The sequence below is a fragment of the Polyodon spathula genome, chromosome 2 (assembly GCF_017654505.1).
Source record: "Polyodon spathula isolate WHYD16114869_AA chromosome 2, ASM1765450v1, whole genome shotgun sequence".
Classification (NCBI taxonomy): Eukaryota; Metazoa; Chordata; class Actinopteri; order Acipenseriformes; family Polyodontidae; genus Polyodon; species Polyodon spathula.
The window spans coordinates 76,127,809-76,147,349 of NC_054535.1; the positions used below are offsets into that span (position 1 = coordinate 76,127,809).

A 19,541-nucleotide genomic window follows, 5' to 3' on the forward strand; every position below is an offset into this window, starting at 1 on the left:
AACTTTCTTGGGCTAGGTAAATCTACACAGTCTATAAGATTAGTACTTAATTGGGGTCTGTGAACTCTGCCGTCAGTTACCATCATTGTGCTTTAGACACTGGAGTAAATGAAATGGGCGAATGTAATTGGCCTGACCTATCTGATGCAGGCAAATAAATAAAAAAAGACCTAAAAAGATAATATCTCCAGCTAAAGACATTCTGTATACCCACAGTATATTACAGAACAGCATGACTTAACTGTACCCACTGTCTAAAAAAAACATAGATGTACTCAACATGAGTGTTTCCAGACCACGTTTCATAAACCCAGTGCAGTGTAGCTCTGACAGGGCAAGGTTACATTCGCATGTGAAGCAGTTCATATTTCCCAGCTTGCACGTCTAAGTTACAGACAAATGAAACATGACAAATGTAGAACTTACTTTTCCAGATTTTATCCAGTCATAACCGGACTGAAATCACTGCCATGCAGTGGTGTGTGTAAGGCTCCACATGCATTTGCAAAACATGGCCTGCATACTCTTTAGAGCTTTTACCTCTTAGTTCTGTTAAGATCTCGATCTTTTGATCCAAAATTTGTTCTAGTTGTGTGGCATAAGAATCTGCGTCATAATCTACTTCTTCAGTCATTTCCAACAGTGCCTTTTCATCCTCCAGCCATCTTATAGACTCCTGCAAGAAATCCATAATTTATTAAAAGGCATTGAAAAATGTATTTATTCAGATCTTAGAACAATCTTGCAAGTAACTGTTTTTAATTCACTGTTGGTTAAAGCAGAAAAATGATTTTTCTTTTGGTTTTGCCTATTAGTCAAAGTTTTATTTTTATAAGCAGTACGATATTTATGTACAATATTTTTTGTGTGTGGGGGGGGGGGGGCTAAATTATTTGTCACTCTTGGTGTTTGTTAAACATGAACACCCTCATTATTATTGTTAAATATTTGTTTTTAAAAGGGATGACACATTTACAGCAATTCTGCCACTCCTAATGCACAAAAGTCTGATATTAATGGTATAGCCAATGTAAAACTGGTTTCTTGGGTGGTCCTATTGCATTATTAATTCTCCTGGTACTTAAAAAATATTGAAGGTCTGCAATAGATTTGGCTGGATGTTATAACGCCATAGGATAGGATAGGTGAATGAGGAAGACATTTCTGGGGCAGGACTGTGCTCTCCTAATCATGGCAAACACAAGAAAAGATATCCATGTGTAAGCATCCACACAGGCCTACTTAAATAAAGCAATGAAATTCAACAATACTGATTTATTTGTACTTCAATCCCAAAACTTGTATTAAAAGTTATTTTACCTGGAAAACAGCCCTGTGGTCCTCTACCACCTGCTCCTCCATTTCTACCATCTGGGATACAGCTTCATGGAAAGTGAACAGCTGGGGAGATACTTCCTCCTCCTGGAAATACAGGGAATAGCCATTCAAAACTAACTTAATTTACTTTCACAAGGAGACACACATAATGAACAAAATCATAATTAAAATCAGAATTTAAAATGTACTACACATTTGTTTTCCTACACATACTTTTCAGTATACTGTCCAGATGTGTCCCTCCTTTACAAAATAAAATATCTACATAACATTCATTTAGAAGATACTAGACAGACAACTTTAAAAAATAATTTAGTGTCACACGACATACTGTACAACACGTACTTAAAATCAGTACTGTAAGGAATATTGAGTGGGTCTTACATTTTGTTCACAAAGCAGCTTGAGATCATCTCTTTGAGGAGAGCTTCCAACACCCCATTGGGCTTCCAATGTATCCAGCTGATTTGCACCATGAATATTGGGGCGTCCTTCTATGACTGCACTGGGATCTACTGTCAACTCCTTCACTCTGAAAAGTACACAAATCATTTGAGCTTTGTGTTCTTTCATTTTACTGCATTAATAAAACCGTACATAAAAATAGTAATGCCACCTTCTAGTTTTATACTTTTACAATTGGAAATCTTGCAAAACAAACACTTTGCTCGGTTTAAGAAAAACAGCTAAATATATACACCATACCAGGGGTCTCCAACCCTGGTCCTGGAGAAACTCTATCCAGCAGGTTTTATACGTCTTTACCTCATCAGTGGCTAAAGATCTGGAACACCTGTTAATCTTGACTAATTAAGCCAATAACTTGGTTCAATTAAGTAATACAGATTGGTTGAAACAAAAACCAGCAGCCACAGTAGCTCTCCAGGACCAGGGTTGGAGACTGCTGCAGTATACAGTGTCTGCCTTTAGTTGAGTGGTTTGCATGCGACCTAGTGGGAAAAACTTGTAACTACACTCTTACATAAGTGTATTTTAATTTCTCTCTTAAAGGGGAAAGTCAAAACACTAATTTGGGTATCTTTCTCATAAAAGTGGAGGCAAAGGGGGATTTGTTTTGTTTTACTTCCTACCTTGTAAACTAAATGTTTTTTTAAGGGTGACGTTACCATCTTAACTCGCATCTAACAAGCGAAAAAATTATGCATAATGCCTGCCACATTGAACTAGCAACAAACATAGACATGCTGAAACAAATGACAGTATATAAAATATGCATGCAACACCTGGGATAGAAAATGGGTAAAACATTTTAAAAAAATGGAAGATAACCAAAAATGTACATGTGACCCTCTACATGCACTGCACTCCATATTGCCATAAATGAAAAGGGAAACAAGGTTTTTGTGAAATGTATAGAAGTAGACCTGCTGGGCGAAGTAGAAAAGTCATCATGCTCAGAGGTAGGGGAGAGCTCAGAGCGGCTGCAGCCACCCTGCGAGAAGGGAATGTCTGAAGGACTGATTCCAAACTCCTTTACTCTGAAGTACCAAGACAGAGCAATAAACAGAAAGGAAAGGGTCTCGTCAGAACAGAAAAGCAAGATCTCACAAAACCGATTATTTCATCAGGGAAACATCTCTACAAAGTGCAGCTACATCTCTACAAAGTGCAGCTCATACAAGAGAAAATATCAAAGCAAAGCATTGTAAATATATTACAAGCAGCAAGGTTTGCTTCTGTTGGCGATTCAGTGAATGGACTTTAAATATTGCAGTCATTAGGTATTTTGCTTTATCTGCAACATGAAGACATATTTTGGTTAACGACAATTTCAGTCTTTGGACCAGAATATAAAAACACAAGAGGGTATTTAAAATATGTAACAGATGGCAATGTACTACAATTACTACAGGGACAAGGTTTTCTATGTTCTTCAAGGCAGAATCACATAGAGGAACAGACAAAAGGGGCAAACTGGTAAGGCTACTTATCTGCATGACAGACAAAATTATCAATAACATTATTTGACAAGTAACTATCAAAACACAATTATTGTATGTATTTTACCAAGTTAAATAGAAATGAAAGTTGGGTCATTCCACATCAAATGGACCAATGGTCCCGACCTCATTGTCTCAATGTTTTGATATTGCATACAGATGGAAAAGAAGAATCCCAAAATATGAACTCTCATCTTATTACTGTTAGTTGTGGGCTTACAATATGGGGAGGGGGGGAGGGGGGGGCATGTTTGACAGGTCAGATCTTTCAACAAATTCATGATCTTCTCGATACTCGCTGCACTTCTAGTTTAACGATGTGTCAACGGATTACCTAAGACCTGACCTCTTAAACACAGACCATTTTCAGTGCTTATTTTCATCTGTCAGTCACACCCCATTATAGGCCTAGAACTAGAATGAATCAGAACTGAGCGCTAATATTATGGCATTCTTTCTAAAATACTTCCAAAGAATCTGAGAGGGTTGAATTTGTCCATTTGGTGTACAATGTTTAATTTCTAGCTGGTTGTGCTGAAAACACACACATCTATTTCTAAAAATACACAGTAACATATTTCAATGCAGGCACTCGTTTACAAGCTTGAACACAAAAATGTACACACCTGTTTGCGTATCTCAGAGTATTCAAAGTATTTTCACAGGAGGCCATTCCGGGAGAAATTGTTGCAATCTGTTTTAAAAAAAAAAAAAAAAAAAAAAAAATATAATTCCCACGCTCATTATTAAGTTTCCAACAATATTTAAGCATTTTTAAAAAGGTAGATTTTGCTTTCTACTTACAGAAATGAATTGGTGTTTGGATTTTTCTCATGGACCACAGCAGCATTTTGAAACTAATTTGTATGTATATGCTGTGTGTATAAGTACATGTAGAAAGTAAAGTATTAATATAACGCACCTAACTCAATGAGATTCCTGGGCTTAAATCTTCGTGACCAGGTCTGCACAGAATGTTCTCATTTTGTGCATTGAAAGTTGCTGACGGCAATGTTCTGGTTTCTTTTGTTTAACATTGTTTATTTTTTCACATTCTGAATGCTTTGTAGATAAATGGCATCTCAATTTTGCAGGTTTAAGAGTTTTGTTTGACAAAACCTCCTGACAAAATGCATTGAGGCTTTGGGTCATTCTCGCATCCAGTAAATGTAAATACCAATGCTATTCCCCGCAACCGTTACCTAGTGTAGCAAATTAATCTATCAATTTCTAATGCAACTTATTGTACTCAGAGTCGCTAACTTCGCTCGATGTACATATAAAAATGCTAGATGTATTTTTATTTTTATGTATTTATTTTTAATAATGCTGGCTTCATAATGTGTACATTATTTTGTTAGTATTTGTTTCAAAATAAAAAGATGTTTCAGTTAATAGCATCTTTGAAGGCAAAGGTATTGCATAAAAGGTAGCTGTAATATATATTTATAAACACCCGCAATAAAAGAAAACAGATAAAAGGGGGGAAAATGCAGACTGTATACATATCTTAATGATACATCAGTTAAAGCTGTTTGTTGCTTTGCTTGGTAATAGCAGTAACACAACATGCGACTGTGTAGAAATGGGGTTTTGCATGAACTGCGTAACTGAATTTTGGAATTTGTTTGCGGACCACAGGCTGGGAACCACCGGTCTAGGGTATTACAATTCCATTACCAAGGAAAGGTAATTAGATTTTTAAAAAAATGAATTACAATAATACAGAATAATCAAATACAGAGAAATACAGACTATGAGAACACAAAACATGGAAGACACATTATGAGAATTTATGTTTTATCCTTCATGTGTGATTGTCATTTTTTACTTTGTATTGTGCCAGAGTAGGGGGAGGAAAGGATGTAGTCCTTGAGGTTCAGGACTACATTCCCCAGAATGCCACAGGGCTGGCATTAGCCAGGAGTGGAATCACCTAGCACTAATTTAATGAGGACACCTGCTGAATGGGATTAAAGAGATGTATAAAATAATAGGTCTGCCTCTGGGTGGGGAGCTCTGCGTTAAGGCTAAGACCTGGAGGAATCCTGAGGGCACAGGCTGATATATAAATAAATAAATAAAAGTATTGTGATACTTGAGAGGCATATGTGTTTTGTGACTGGGAAACGGTAGCCGTCCGGTTTTCTGAGCTAGGACTTGTGAAAAGTTTAGTAAGCACTCCTTGGTGGAGTTAGGCTTTTTTTGTGTGCTGGAAATAATCACACAGGCACCTGTTCAAGTACTTAATTTACACTTAAACAGTGTTAAAGATCCCAAAGTGTGGCAAAGCAACCCCGCTTTGCCACAGTATGTAAATTAGTCTGGGAGAGATCTCAGCTCTGGACTTACCATGCATGTCCTTGAGTTCTCTCCAATGAAGGAATCTCGGAGCACCTGCGTGAGTTTACTTGCTCTGAAAGGGGTGTGTGGTTTGTTGCGACCCAAGGCCCTAATACACTCCTAGAAGCAAAAATGTAAACATCAACAAAGCTTAACCAACAGTTCTTTAATAACAAAACAGAAACACTTGTATTTCTTTGCTTTCAATATATTAAATTAAAATCACAAACCAGTGGTCACTTAGAAAAAGCAGTAACATACCCACAGCACAAAAAAGATTTAAGTAAACATTAACTGTCCTAAATGCAGTAACAATTAAGTGAACTGTCCAAAGACTAGAGAAACACACATTACATCTCACTACTAACCTTCAGTGCCAGAAGACTTTTGTTTATTTCAGCACCTTCGAGTCTTGTTTGTCTGTCTGCACTTGAGGTATCTGCTCCCCTTTCATTTCCAGCAAGATCTATAAGTGAAAACTTGCCATGCATCTTTCCTTTCCTTCGCAGAATAATCTGAAACACTGCATGGCTTCTTGAGGAGTGGGCATTAGCTGATGTCTGACCAGATGTTCTAGAAAACAAAAAGTGAGATCAAGCTTTTTTTTTTTTTTTTTTTTTACAAAGCAGTCCATGACAAAATTATGTTTATCTAAACTATGAAAGAAAGCAAGACATATCTAAATATTACAGACAGTAACTTTATTGATTATTTATATAGATATTCATATTGGAAGAGAATGTATTGTTAGTCTCCTAGTTGAGTTTGTTCAATGAAGAGTTTTGTTAACCTCTGTAATATTACCAGGCTTTTAGGATTTTAATAAGCACTGCTTACTTAAAAAAAAAAAAAAAAAAAATAAGAATGCTGACTGCATCTTTTCTCACAATTATATACTTGGGATCTAAACTTGATTCTGTTACCTATCAAGTTCCTTAAACAAATAAGTAACTACGTTAACTGAGTAGCGAGTGTTGCCCTTAATATTCATCTCACAGTACAGATACTATTGATGAAAGACTATTTAGCACAAGTGAGCCCCTCTCCCCCCTCTTTGGCTCAATGATTTGCAGAAATCATTTTAATATTAATAAAATGCTTGTGTTTTGCATCCTTGAGTTGAGTCTGTATATCTATGTACAGGTACAATATAGATTAAGAAAAAAGTAATTTAACAATGATTTATGTTTTTTACCTGCAGCTGTTTCCTATCTCAATCAGTTTTAACACATCCTCAGTACATTTCACTTCCCGTTCCTGTAACCCCACCACCTGAACCTGCTGTTTTCCATCTTCAAGGACTCGTAACTTGGTTTTCCGGTTCAACAAGTCAAAAACCTGGATAATTTCACAAGAAATTAAATGAATAAATTTACAAAAAAAAAAAAAAAAAAAACACACATTAACATCAGGAATTATGTAGCATAAATCTAACCCGCGTTTGGAATGTACTAGTGTACATAACATACAAAAACAAATAAGGTTTACAATACAATACATACCTTGCCACTATAAATCTCAAAAAACGTTGCATATACTTGAAGATCTAACTTCTTATAGTTTGGCTTTTTCAGCATAAGAAATACATCCCGTGCTGTGAAAAGAAATAGTCAAATCAACAGTGAATGGAGAAGAAAGCCACAACAGAATTGTTCTTATTTTCTAAAGTGGTTTGTACGTACCAGCTAGTGCATATATTCCTTTTGAACAATCCTGATTCTTTCCTGAAAAGTCGCCGCCCATTGTCTGGAAAACAAACAAACCAAAAGACTAGTGAAGAATCAGTTCACCAATCCTTGTTTTACACCCCCCTGCTTAATCAATCCAGAGGGTACAGCGTAAGAGGAACGGCAAGTAAATCATGAAGTAATTGGATCTGTCAAAATGAGCTGTATTAAGGATTTGGCAGTGAAACTGTTTTACTGGAGACCAGATGTAATGGAACTTGACAGAAAGAATGGTAGAAAACATCTATGTACTAAGTATTAAAGACATTGAAATTATCTTTATAATTGATAGGGCCAGAGGTAAAACTTTAATGCACCAGTAGCTATTTATAAAAAAAAAAAAAAATACAAACTCACATTTAATGCCACCATCATGAGTAATGATGATTTTTTTTTTTGTAATTAAAATATGAAATAAATTATAAACAGTCATTACTCACATGTGTTTTACCACTGCCAGTTTGTCCATAAGCAAAGCAAGTGGCCATTCCTCTCTCAAATATTGTCTCCACTAGAGGACGGGCTGTAAACCTGAAAACAGAAGAAAATTAAAGCTTTTGAGCATTTCTGAGTCTATCCTCACAACTGTCATTTAAGAAACAGCTGCCAAGAACAGACTGTGAACAGCAACCTGTGCAGCTTTTTGACAATATGCATCATTCAGTCACTGCCAGAGGTTTGTTTATTAAATTATAGTAATTCACTAGCTAGGAAATACATTAAAAAAAAAATAAAAAATACCTGTAAACCATTTCATTTGTGGTTGTATCGTCAAACGCGTAGTCAAAGCGGAAAGTTTGGTTTTCCAAGTATCTTGTTAAATCCACCTTCTGTTTGGGTTCATGAACCATTACAACATCTTTACTGGGGATGGTGAGTACATCAAGATCCTTCAGGGCAGTTTCTGAAAGTGTATACCAGTTAACACACACTTATTACCTGCTGGGCAGAACTGGGCAAAAGTCGTTTGTTTTACAGGTATAGGAAAAAGAACAAATCAAATTGGCACAAAAATAAATGAATTTGATATGTTTTAATACAAGACACAAACTATTTAATTATAGCAGGTGTGTCTTTTTTGTAGTTAACATTGAAAAAAGTTATCCATTGTATATCAACACATTTGTTAGAAACATTAGTTGCATTTCTCATTCAAACAATTTACTTCCAGACTGAACACCTACAGGACCACAGAGCAAGTCAAAGCAAGCAGCAAACACTAAACAAACAAATAAATAAATAGTTTTTTTTATAGTTCAAAATAATTTCCATAGCACAGAACTCAACAGAACTTCAGACGACTCAATTATTTCAGGTTATTGTATTAGTTAAATTACGTGGCGATACTGTAATTTAAAAATTAATAAAAGTGTTTATAAAGGAATAGATTATTTAATATAAACATCTTGGTTATACAGATGTCCAGTCAGCAGCAGCAGCAGAACAATTACAGTTTTAAAAATATGTTTTATACTACAATTATAATTAACTGGCCCGTGAAATTAATATCTGATCCCACTACCGCCACCATCATTTAAATAATTTTTCTGGGGAATTAAAAAAAAAAATGCAAGGGATCGGGTGTAACAAGAACTGCCTCCTCTTACCTTTCTTATTAAGTGGACGTTTTCTTACACAAACACATATCCTGTGCTCATCAATCTGCAAGAACAGTCTGGGAGTTAAAAACAAACAAAAAAAAAAAAACGAACCACGAGTACACCAAAGCCTATTTAATTTTTTAGATAATATATATGAGACTAAATTGCAAGTCAAAACATCTCCTGTGTAAGTAAAATCATGCTGCTACTGACTTCTAAATATGCCAAAAAGAAGAAACTGAATATAAAAATATCATACTAAAACTTAAGTCAAATACAGTCAGCACTCACATATCCGACCCTATAGAATTTTGACCAGTGGACAGTTAAACGAGCATGACACATAACTGATTACTTCATTTTGGCCCTTTCCAACCCTTGTCCATTTTTTCAGGGAAAAGAAAAAAAGATACAATGTCAAAAACACATGGCTGAAAGGACTGCGTTTTAAAATAAGTAGGCTTCCATTTAGTTGTACTGTAGTTGGTTTTGTTGGTACAGTACTATATTTTCAACGGAAGTAGTATTTTAATTCAGAAAGATATGATTCTGAAAATATCACTCACCAAAACAGACGACACGTGGACTAATACAGAACATACTGTAGAGGGGGGCAGCTGATTTGCAAGACAATGTGGGAATGGACCTGGGGAAAGGGATGGGAGTACTCTTTAAATAATGTGTGTTTGTAAACTGTTGTTTGTGTTCAGATCTGTTAGCATTCTCTGCGTGTTTTGGTGCTTGTTTGACAGAGCTGAGAAATTGCCTGAGTGTGAGTGCGTCACTGAGGAGGGTGGGAGCAGGTCTGACACGACCAGTCAGGAATAGAGAGTGTTGGACCAATTAGTGAGGAACGGGGAGGGACCTGCGGGTGTGTGTGAAGAGTCTGAAAGAGAAGCGGGACCTGATGGCAGGAGAACTGACAGAGTTCAGAGGAGGTTGAGTCTGCGAGTGAGAGGAGAGAAGAGAGCCATTTTTCACTAAAAGCTAAAAAAATAAATAAATACAGCAGTTTCCTACTGCTTTGAACCACAGCTATTGTCTGTCTCGTTATATCCTGGAAACCCCACAGCTCAGCGCTACAATATACAATAAATCCGGTACGTATTGTAGCAGTATTTAAAATTCCCCATTATTGGCCCTCTGCAAAATTAAATAAAAATGTCACCCATGCACAGAACTGCGTTAAACGTAAAAAGCAATGCAATTTAGCAAAAGATTTTAAAAAAACACAAGTTTCCAGAATTAAAACAGTATCCAAAGTCAGTATTCAAAATTGCAGATTTATATATATATATATATATAATGGGGATTGACTCTATTCTTAATACAAGGGCAGTAAAATACGACCGTCTTGTTTCTGGGTAATGGATATCCGAGTGCTGACTGTATACAGATCTTATCTTCTTACACTTGGCAACTAAACCTGATCTATTTGTAACTACACTGTGTAGCAAATTATTATTTTTTTGACTACAAAATGACTACAAAAGATTTAGAAGCAAGTAGTTTTTCGAGATTTACGATTATACTGTAAATACAGTATAATCGTAAATCTCGAAAAACTATTCACTTCTAAATCTTTTGTAGTCATTTTTGTATTACTTTAGTATAAATACATGTTAATTTGGATTCATATGTTGTTTTTTCTGACTTTATGTGAACGAAAAGACACACATTTGCCCGGTTTCCCATTGGAACTAGTGATATTTTGAAATATCACTGTCCTGGTCACAAAAGCAAAGTTTGTGGGGAATAATAGCCATTTTCTATACTTTTGAGACATAAGCAATTAGGAAATAACACTTACTACCCAGGAACAAAAATTGTGTTACATAGTGCTATCAATGCTTCCACAATAACTTCATTCTATGAATGTGCAAATTCCTATACTTTTCAGCTTGGGTTGGCAAGTGTAAAGACACCAAGCTTAATATTTGTAGGACTGCAACTTGTAGATATTACTAGTGGGCTGTTTGCTGTCAGCAGTCAACTAGCTGTCAACTGTCTTCTAGCTAGCAGTCTGTTAAATTCTACGGAAGAAATAAATCGAACAAATACATAGTGCTGATTTCTGCATTCTTGCAATATTGTTTTGTGGAACAGGTAGGTAGGAATAAGTATTTTGTTAGCTAGCAGTCTGCTTAGAGCTAGAAGTACTTTGAAATACAGGGCACAAAACATTCTGGGGTAAGTTTCACAGTGTTTAAATAATGGTTAAAAACAGTGGCTTAAAGCTGAAAATCTAGCGCAGCTCAGATCATGTAGCACAATTATAAAAGCAAAGGACATACACAGGGCCATGTACATTGGTGATTTTGCTCATCAACTTCCATTCCAATCAAATTAATCAAGATTCATGTTACAGAAAAAAACATATAAATTCAATGTATTACCACTCCCCCCCACCCCAAAAAATGTAAATGTATCATTAGAATATCTTAAGTTACACAGGTCAACTCACCAGATCAGCAGTTGTTAACGGCCTGTAGTCAAGACTTGCCCGGAAATCTCTGATCATGTACATTATTTCATAGTTGGGATACGTAGTGTCAACATCCTGTAAGAAAGCAAAAAAAAAAAAAAAAAAAAAAAGAATACATTGTCCATTAAACAATGATGAACAAACTGATTTATGATGAAGGCATTAGTTTGGCACTCAAATAATTGCCATAATTTGAAGGACTAATTACAATTGTATCATATAAAAATACATAAGCTTAAACAAAAACAAATGCACTTTATGAAATATATGAGCTTTCCTTGCTAAATGAACCAGTTTCCAAAAAAAAAAAAAAAAAAAAAAAACAGACCTCCGATTTCAACCAAACAGTGATGAATATTAGCCATATGAAGCCCACATTTTGCTTTATCTTTTAAATTTAACATGTTTATAGACTTCTCCATAATCTGAGCTACCAGTTAAAAAAAAATACACACAAATGTCTAAAATGCTAGGTATGGAATATGTCAAGTAAATTCATGGTTAAATTAATTTTAATATAAGCACTTCTTAGATATTTAATTTTGTTGTCTGTGTGACATGCTGTGGTGATTGGGTTGTTAACACCGGTTCCAGAACATTCTTAACCAGATCTACTTCAAAACTTGCTGATTAGACCAAGGCACAGGCTGCAAACTGTGTTAACTCTTTGAAGTTCGCCTTCCAAAATGCTATCTGATTGTCTGGCCTCCTAAGGTGTCATAAAACTTGCCAAACTACAGTGAAGTTGAATCACTATTGTGTTAACAGTTAGTTAAAATGCTTTAAGAATCATTTTTAATTACATAACTTGTAGACTCAAGTTTAATAGTTATTTTAAGTTTCCCAATAAACCTGAAGGGTGTTTTGTGTTTTAAATGAATATTATAAACTAAATTACAATTTTTTAAAATATTATCCTTTGAATATATTATGTTTTTTATATGCTTGTAATCATACTTTTGTATACAGAATGAAATTGAAATTCGTATGCTTCTCTAATGAATGTAACTAAGGTTATATTGAATAGGCTTAAATGATAAATGTAAAATCCTTTGATAACGAAATGGGTGGGGACATTGCATTTCTAACACCCCCTTTTTGTGTGACTTGCAACTGTCTGTCAAATACTGTGAACCAATGGAAGGACCGACAAGGACTTGTTTATAGTACAAGGGAACACCTATACATCGTGTTATTTAAACTCAAAACAAGGATTTTTGTTCTCTGGGCTCTCTCTGGATTCACTCGCTGGATTCGATTCAAAACATCTCATCGCTGTATTTACAGTATAATCGTAAATCTCGAAAAACTACTCACTTCTAAGTCTTTTGTAGTCATTTTTGTATTACTTTAGTATAAATACATGCTAATTTGGATTCAATTCGGCAGTAAAATGCGACTGACTTGTTTCTGGGTAATGGATATCCGAGTGCTGACTGTATACAGATCTTATCTTCTTACACTTGGCAACTAAACCTGATCTATTTGTAACTACACTGTGTAACAATTTTTTTTTTTTTTTTGACTACAAAATGACTACAAAAGATTTAGAATTGAGTAGTTTTTCGAGATTTACGATTATACTGTAAATACAGTATAACCGTAAATCTCGAAAAACTACTCACTTCTAAATCTTTTGTAGTCATTTTTGTATTACTTTAGTATAAATACATGTTAATTTGGATTCATATAGTGTTTTTTTCTGACTTTATGTGAACGATAAGACACACACTTGCCCGTTTTCCCATTGGAAATAGTGATATTTTGAAATATCACAGTCCTGGTCACAAAAGCAAAGTTTGTGGGGAATAATAGCGATTTTCTATACTTTTAAGGCATAAGCAATTAGGAAATAACACTTACTACCCAGGAACAAAAATTGTGTTACATAGTGATATCAAACTCCATTATAAAAGGTCTGATTTACGCTACAGATGCAGCTTGTTTATAGCAATTTTAAGGCACTCATGTAAGCAACAGATCAAGCAGCAAGATGGTCAAGAACAAACTTACATAACCTGTTTAAGTTTACAAAGATGTTTTAGCAAATACAGTATTGTGGACAAGGCCCAAATGGCCTTCAGTTCAATTATATATATATATATATATATATATATATATATATATATATATATATATATATATATATATATATATATATAAGTCATTAGTGTCAAGAGAAAAGATGTCATGTAACTTGATTTAGAATTGATATATAAAGCTAATTATTAGCCACAGAAAGAAAGAGTTTAAATTTAATAATAAATAGTATGGTTCAGAAAAAGCATTTTTTGAGCAAAAGTTGCCTCTCTACATTTTTTATTGTATGAACTGTTCTGTGTGGCTACTGGCTTGCTGGCATGAGAGTCACTTTTGTGCCCACAGGGTCAGAAAATAAGTTTTTTCGCAAACAGCTTCAATGTTTGGAAGAACATAGATGTCATCACCGAGGCGCACAAAGAGCAATTCAGCATAGCCATGCACCAAGAGGTGGCAAGATCTCTGACCGGGAAATTAAACCTCCCACTGGAAATCCAGACAATCGCATTGCTGCTGGGCAGCCAGCCAGCGCGGCAACCTCCATTCAATTGGAGCCCGTGGGACGTAGCTCCCTTCGCTGAAGGCACTGGCTTTTATAGCTACAAGCCATGGGACCGTTTTATTCAACTTTAATAGCACACATTCTACACAGTCTAATATAAGCTAAACTCTGAAATATCCTTCCCGCATGTAGCATACAAAATGCAGAGGTGCTGTATAGCATTTATGGATGAACTGAAAAAACATGTCAGAAGATGGACAAGCAATGATAATAAACACTAATACAGTGCAGAAAAGTATTTCTTACCTTGATTTCGTTGTGGTATAAAAATGGAAATTAAAATAACGGGAATAATGGCAATTTAACCAAACTTTAGTTATAGTAAATACTTTTTTTTTTTTTTTACCTTAAATCAACTTTTACAAGACTTTGCACCCCTCCCCGGGTACAAATCCATGTGCTTACAATGGCAGTTTTTGTTGTTTTGTTTTTTTCCCCACTGAAGCGACAACCACGCAAATCACGTAATCAAGTTATTGTTTGGATGCAAACACTTCCTAATTTGGTACGTACAGACATCTGTAGTTGCTGTAGCAAAAAGGGAATTGTAGCCAGAATTGCCGTGGATCAACGTACATTTTGTTGGGCACTGCGGCAATTGAGAAGGGAACTCACAGCAATTGCCACCGTTAAGATTGAGCCCTGTAAAGTTAGATGATTACTATACAAATTATTTTATATCAAAACAGATGTATGTATTATATTGCTTCAGTAAAATATACACTGAATACCTAGTGTACAAGACATTGAAAGATAAGTGCTATAGTAGAAGTAGTATGAAACCTAAAATATACGCTGTAACACCAATAACTAAGTTTCGACAACTGAGCACTGCACCGTTAAAAAAAATAAAACAAGAGTTAAAAGGTCACAGTACAGAGGCAGGCACCTCTACACTGTCCAAGAAACGGGTTTAAAAAAGACAGACGACAGAAAACAGAAACTTGTTTATCTACAGTTTGCAAAAAGATGACATTCACCCAGTCTGAAGTATTTCATTGAGCTATGTTGCATTTTTAAGAAAATGTGTTTTCAACGTACGAGGGTGGGACCAAGGGAATAAATGTTATAAAGGTACAACACAATATCCAGCGTTGTGCAAAAAAAGTTTATATAAAAAAGATATACAAGCAGCTGATATTCTTTTTTAAAAATCGCAATTTAAAACTGGAAATCTTTTTTTTTTTTAACCGTTTTCTTTTTGATTTTGTAAACAAGTTAGCAATAACAAGACACAAGAAATATTATATATTTTATTTATTCAGCGGATAACCATGGCTATTGTGATAATTTATGAAAAGATTCCAGCTGGGGACCTCAAGCACAGTAGAAAGAAAGCAACGTCCATGAAAAGGAAGGTAAGTAAGCCGGGCTTAGATGAGTGGGGGACGGAGGGGGGGTGATGCTGGGACACCAGAATCACTGTCGAGCCCTCTTAAGGCGTTGTGGGTTAGTCGACGAAACACCAAGGATGGAAGGTGCCCACTTGAAGACCCCAGAGAAGTACCCCATTCAGCTCAGTCCAAACGGTTGTCATGCTGATGCGCTAGGGAGGCTGCACTGTGGTTGATCCCAGGAGCCAGCATTGCAGCAGTTGTGTGTGCTGATGCACCAGGGAGGCAAAATAGGCTGATCCCTGGACCCAGCATTACACTTCAGCCATCAAAACCAGGCAGAAGGATATCTACATCATCAGATGGAACGAAACGCACATGGATCATATTAGTTTACATTAAAATAAGCTGTGTCTTCGTTGGTGCTTAATTTGGCAACAGCGGAGTCCAATATCAGCATGACATTTTAACACCTACTATCATGTAATGAAAACTGCAAGATTGTCCAACACTGCTGTGTATATATATATATATATATATATATATATATATATATATATATATATATATATATATATATATATATACAATGTGTATTTAATTAAATTATAAAAACAGGCTTACTGTTATTTACAACTTATTTTTAAACTACATGTGAATGTTTTATTCAATTTATATGATTTACCTGTAAAAAATAATAGGATTGTCAAACAAATATAAACTAGTAGTTATGGTGATGTCACCAGTAAATTACGCAAATGTGTACTATCGAAGGTTTGAACCTTCGTTCAGTAATGTGTTCTGAACATTCAAAGGTCAACATGTACCCTAAGTTACAGCCCTAAAGTTATGCAAACCGTTACAGGTTACTGATGTGATTATTAGCTTGTTTCAATTTAAAAAAAGAAGGCTCATCGTGAGCAGGACAGGATTTATTGAGTGACAGCAGCCAATAACCACTCAGGCTCTTCTCACTGATTGGTAGATATGGGCATCCGGGGGTGGTTATATCCAAGGGATCAACTAGTACCGTTAGGCTAGTGAAAAATGTGAAAAATTAGTCTACAATAATTATTGCAGCAGATAGTGTAAAATAATTTGGATGCCAAATTCTACGTGGTGATGGTGGAAAACTATTTTGTACCACCTACAATGTTTAGTTGGATCAGATACATCAAGAAACAATCCAGTGCCATTTAGACTCAGACTAGACCCAAAGACAAAGACAGGGAATGAATAAAGAAACAGCTGCAGCATGCTCCATGCTTACATTCAATCACTGACTTAAGTAAGTAACTTTGTTAGTCACCTGCTCTTCTTAACTTCAGGGCTTTAAATGTTTGGATTTTTCTGTCTTTAAATACATTTTCATGCTTTATTACACCACTGTGAAATTTAAGATTTAAATAGTTGAAACCGTGAAATTATTATTTTTTTAAATGTTCTGACTGAAATTTACAAAAAATCGACCATGAATTTTGGCAGGGCCCTAATCATGAGGAAATGAAAATATATGAAGTGTGCGCATCAAACCGAAAACACACGAAGAGCGCGGCTCAAACTGAAAACACACGAAGAGCGCGGCTCAAACTGAAAACACACGAAGAGCGCGGCTCAAACTGAAAACACACGAAGAGCGCGGCTCAAACTGAAAACACACGAAGAGCGCGCCTCAAACTGAAAACACACGAAGAGCGCGCATCAAACTGAAAACACACGAAGAGCGCGCATCAAACTGAAAACACACGAAGAGCGCGGCTCAAACTGAAAACACACGAAGAGCGCGGCTCAAACTGAAAACACACGAAGAGTGCGCCTCAAACTGAAAACACACGAAGAGCGCGCCTCAAACTAAAAACACACGAAGAGCGCGCATCAAACTACAAACACACGAAGAGTGCGCATCAAACTGAAAATATGAAGTGTGCGCATCAAACGGTTTAAGATATGAGCTGCTTTTCTCATAGGAATTCTTATTGATAGCGAATTGCAAGTTTAAAAATAGTCATCTATTCTGATTATTTTTTTGGTGTGTGGAAGTTTAACTTTTCACAGAATTGGGTAGAACATGTAATAAAAATACCATTAATACAGTTCTATCTTTTTTATTTCTCTGGTCTCATCTATATATTCCATTGCTCCTTTTTATTTATAAACCCTTTATCAAATTCCCTCTTCCTAATTTTGGCTTGTCACTTTAATATCTATTTTAAAATCACCTTTTGCCTCTGGCCACTTTGGTCCCACCCCTCTTTGCTGAATACAAGTAAAGAAATGACAGATAGTACAGTAGAAATAAATACAGTAAAAGAAAGCGGTGGCATGATTGTTGTGCGCTTTTGAGGAGATTCAACTTTATGAATAAAGGGAGGCGTTGTTAAAGATGAACCAAGCAGAAAAAAAGTCAAAATTGAAGAAGATGATCAGTGAAATTCGGAAGCAAGTTGAACTACAACCTTGCAGCATAGAAGATTGCCCAGTCTCTATTAAATCTATCCTTGAAAGCGGGTAGGATTCCAGGCTGGCAATGTGTTCAAGTCATATGCAGTTGAAATGATAAGCAGAACACATTTAATCTTGTACGTCACAACATGTTTTGGTTTGCATTACAGACTACCAAATTTGTTTATGAGCCTTTTTTTTGTACTAAATATAAGGGGTAAGAATTAATGTTCTTTACATCAAATTTTCCTTAGCACACATGTAGCTCTTTGGGAAAATGTGTACAATTTGAGACCTAACAGAAGCAGACACTTTCAGCACAGTGCCTTGACTCATTATCACAACACTGAGTCACAAGATATTATCAAGCATTACAGCAGAAGAGCTAAAGATGAAAATAGCATGCAGATTAATGTGCAGGACAATTATTTATGCAGTGCCAGCGCCATGGCTTTGTGTGAAAAAGAAGAAGCACTGGACAGAATCTCATACCAGAGGTATCAGATTTTAAGTGTAAATAGATTCAGACAACATGAATAAGCACTGGATAGAATCTCGTACCAGAGAGGTATCAAATGTTTAAATATAAATAGATTCAGACAAGATACTTGTATGTAATTAAACGTCAATAACTGGGTCAAGAGCTTCGCTTTTATAAAGCATAATGATTAGTAGGTGTTAATCACAATGGACATGAAAATTAATGCACTGCCCATATATTGCTCCTAGTACAATAGGTTTTGACATCAACCACTATTTTTGGATATAGCCATCAATTAACTGATAAAATGTCAACAGGGAGATTAAGGATTGAACAAATAATCAAGGTCTCATAATTAGATGCAAAGGAGTGCTGGACACCAGTGAAAAAAAAGCTTATTTTAGTTTCCTCATCGATTTAACTAGCAGCCCTTTTCTAACCGATGTAAATTCTCAAAATCTGCTGATTTTCTGTTTGAAATGACACGCACAAGAACCTGCAAACAGAACATAATTGCACCAAAATAGTTCTAACATTTATCATCCAATTTCCAAACACCCAGCAAGCTCTAGTAAATGTTTAGGTTTCTTATTTTTCCTGTGAGTAAAAATGTTTTAAAACAGACCCAATTTGACAGTGTCCAGACATCTCCATCTGCAAAAAGTGCATTGTTCGCTTTGGTAAGTGCTTACTCAGAATAAAGGTAAAACAGTGTCTCATTAAAGTAATATAACTAATGCTTGGAAACACCTTGTGTGTTTTACAGCATCGCAAAAGACCATGACAGAAAATCTTGTGATTGCTTTTTAACCTCTACTTGTATGGTACAAGTCCTTCATTAGAAATCTAGAATTAGCATCTGACCTTTCCCTTATGCCTAAAATGAAAACTTGCATGTACATCCATCTCCAACTGAAATCATATCATTCACTCACTCAAAATACAACTCCAGTCACTACACTGTCTCCCATGCGTAATGCTTTCATGAAAATACATACCTGTGCTCTCTTCTCTCTCAGCTCTTGTTGTTGTAACCTTCGCCGCTCTCTTTTTTCTTGTAGTTTTTCAACTTCCTTTACACAGTTTGATTTTCTACGAGCTAGGAAAAATAAACCCAGCAACGTATTATTTGTATTTATTTTTTAAAACAGTTGCAACTTTCCATTTTACTTTCTTTAAAACTTGAACTCTTGCAATGTGAATGACAAAGAGCATAGAGAAACCACC

General features: G+C 35.6%; 1 protein-coding gene across 2 annotated transcripts in view; it reads right to left on the reverse strand.

The window, feature by feature from the left end:
- Positions 1-19,541, reverse strand: part of LOC121300761 (kinesin-like protein KIF2A) — a 39,439-nt gene that overhangs the window by 776 nt on the left and 19,122 nt on the right. The window contains exons 6-20 of one of the 2 annotated variants that reach the window (XM_041229570.1): positions 19,313-19,413; positions 11,435-11,530; positions 8,977-9,031; positions 8,111-8,273; positions 7,810-7,900; positions 7,325-7,388; positions 7,145-7,236; positions 6,838-6,980; positions 6,011-6,215; positions 5,652-5,762; positions 3,926-3,993; positions 2,724-2,837; positions 1,723-1,870; positions 1,321-1,422; positions 541-676 (exon numbers count right to left, since the gene is read on the reverse strand). In XM_041229570.1, the coding sequence (XP_041085504.1) occupies positions 541-676; positions 1,321-1,422; positions 1,723-1,870; positions 2,724-2,837; positions 3,926-3,993; positions 5,652-5,762; positions 6,011-6,215; positions 6,838-6,980; positions 7,145-7,236; positions 7,325-7,388; positions 7,810-7,900; positions 8,111-8,273; positions 8,977-9,031; positions 11,435-11,530; positions 19,313-19,413 (1,689 nt within the window). The remainder of the gene's footprint in view (positions 1-540; positions 677-1,320; positions 1,423-1,722; positions 1,871-2,723; positions 2,838-3,925; positions 3,994-5,651; positions 5,763-6,010; positions 6,216-6,837; positions 6,981-7,144; positions 7,237-7,324; positions 7,389-7,809; positions 7,901-8,110; positions 8,274-8,976; positions 9,032-11,434; positions 11,531-19,312; positions 19,414-19,541) is intronic. The other variant, XM_041229580.1, reaches the window with a different exon arrangement.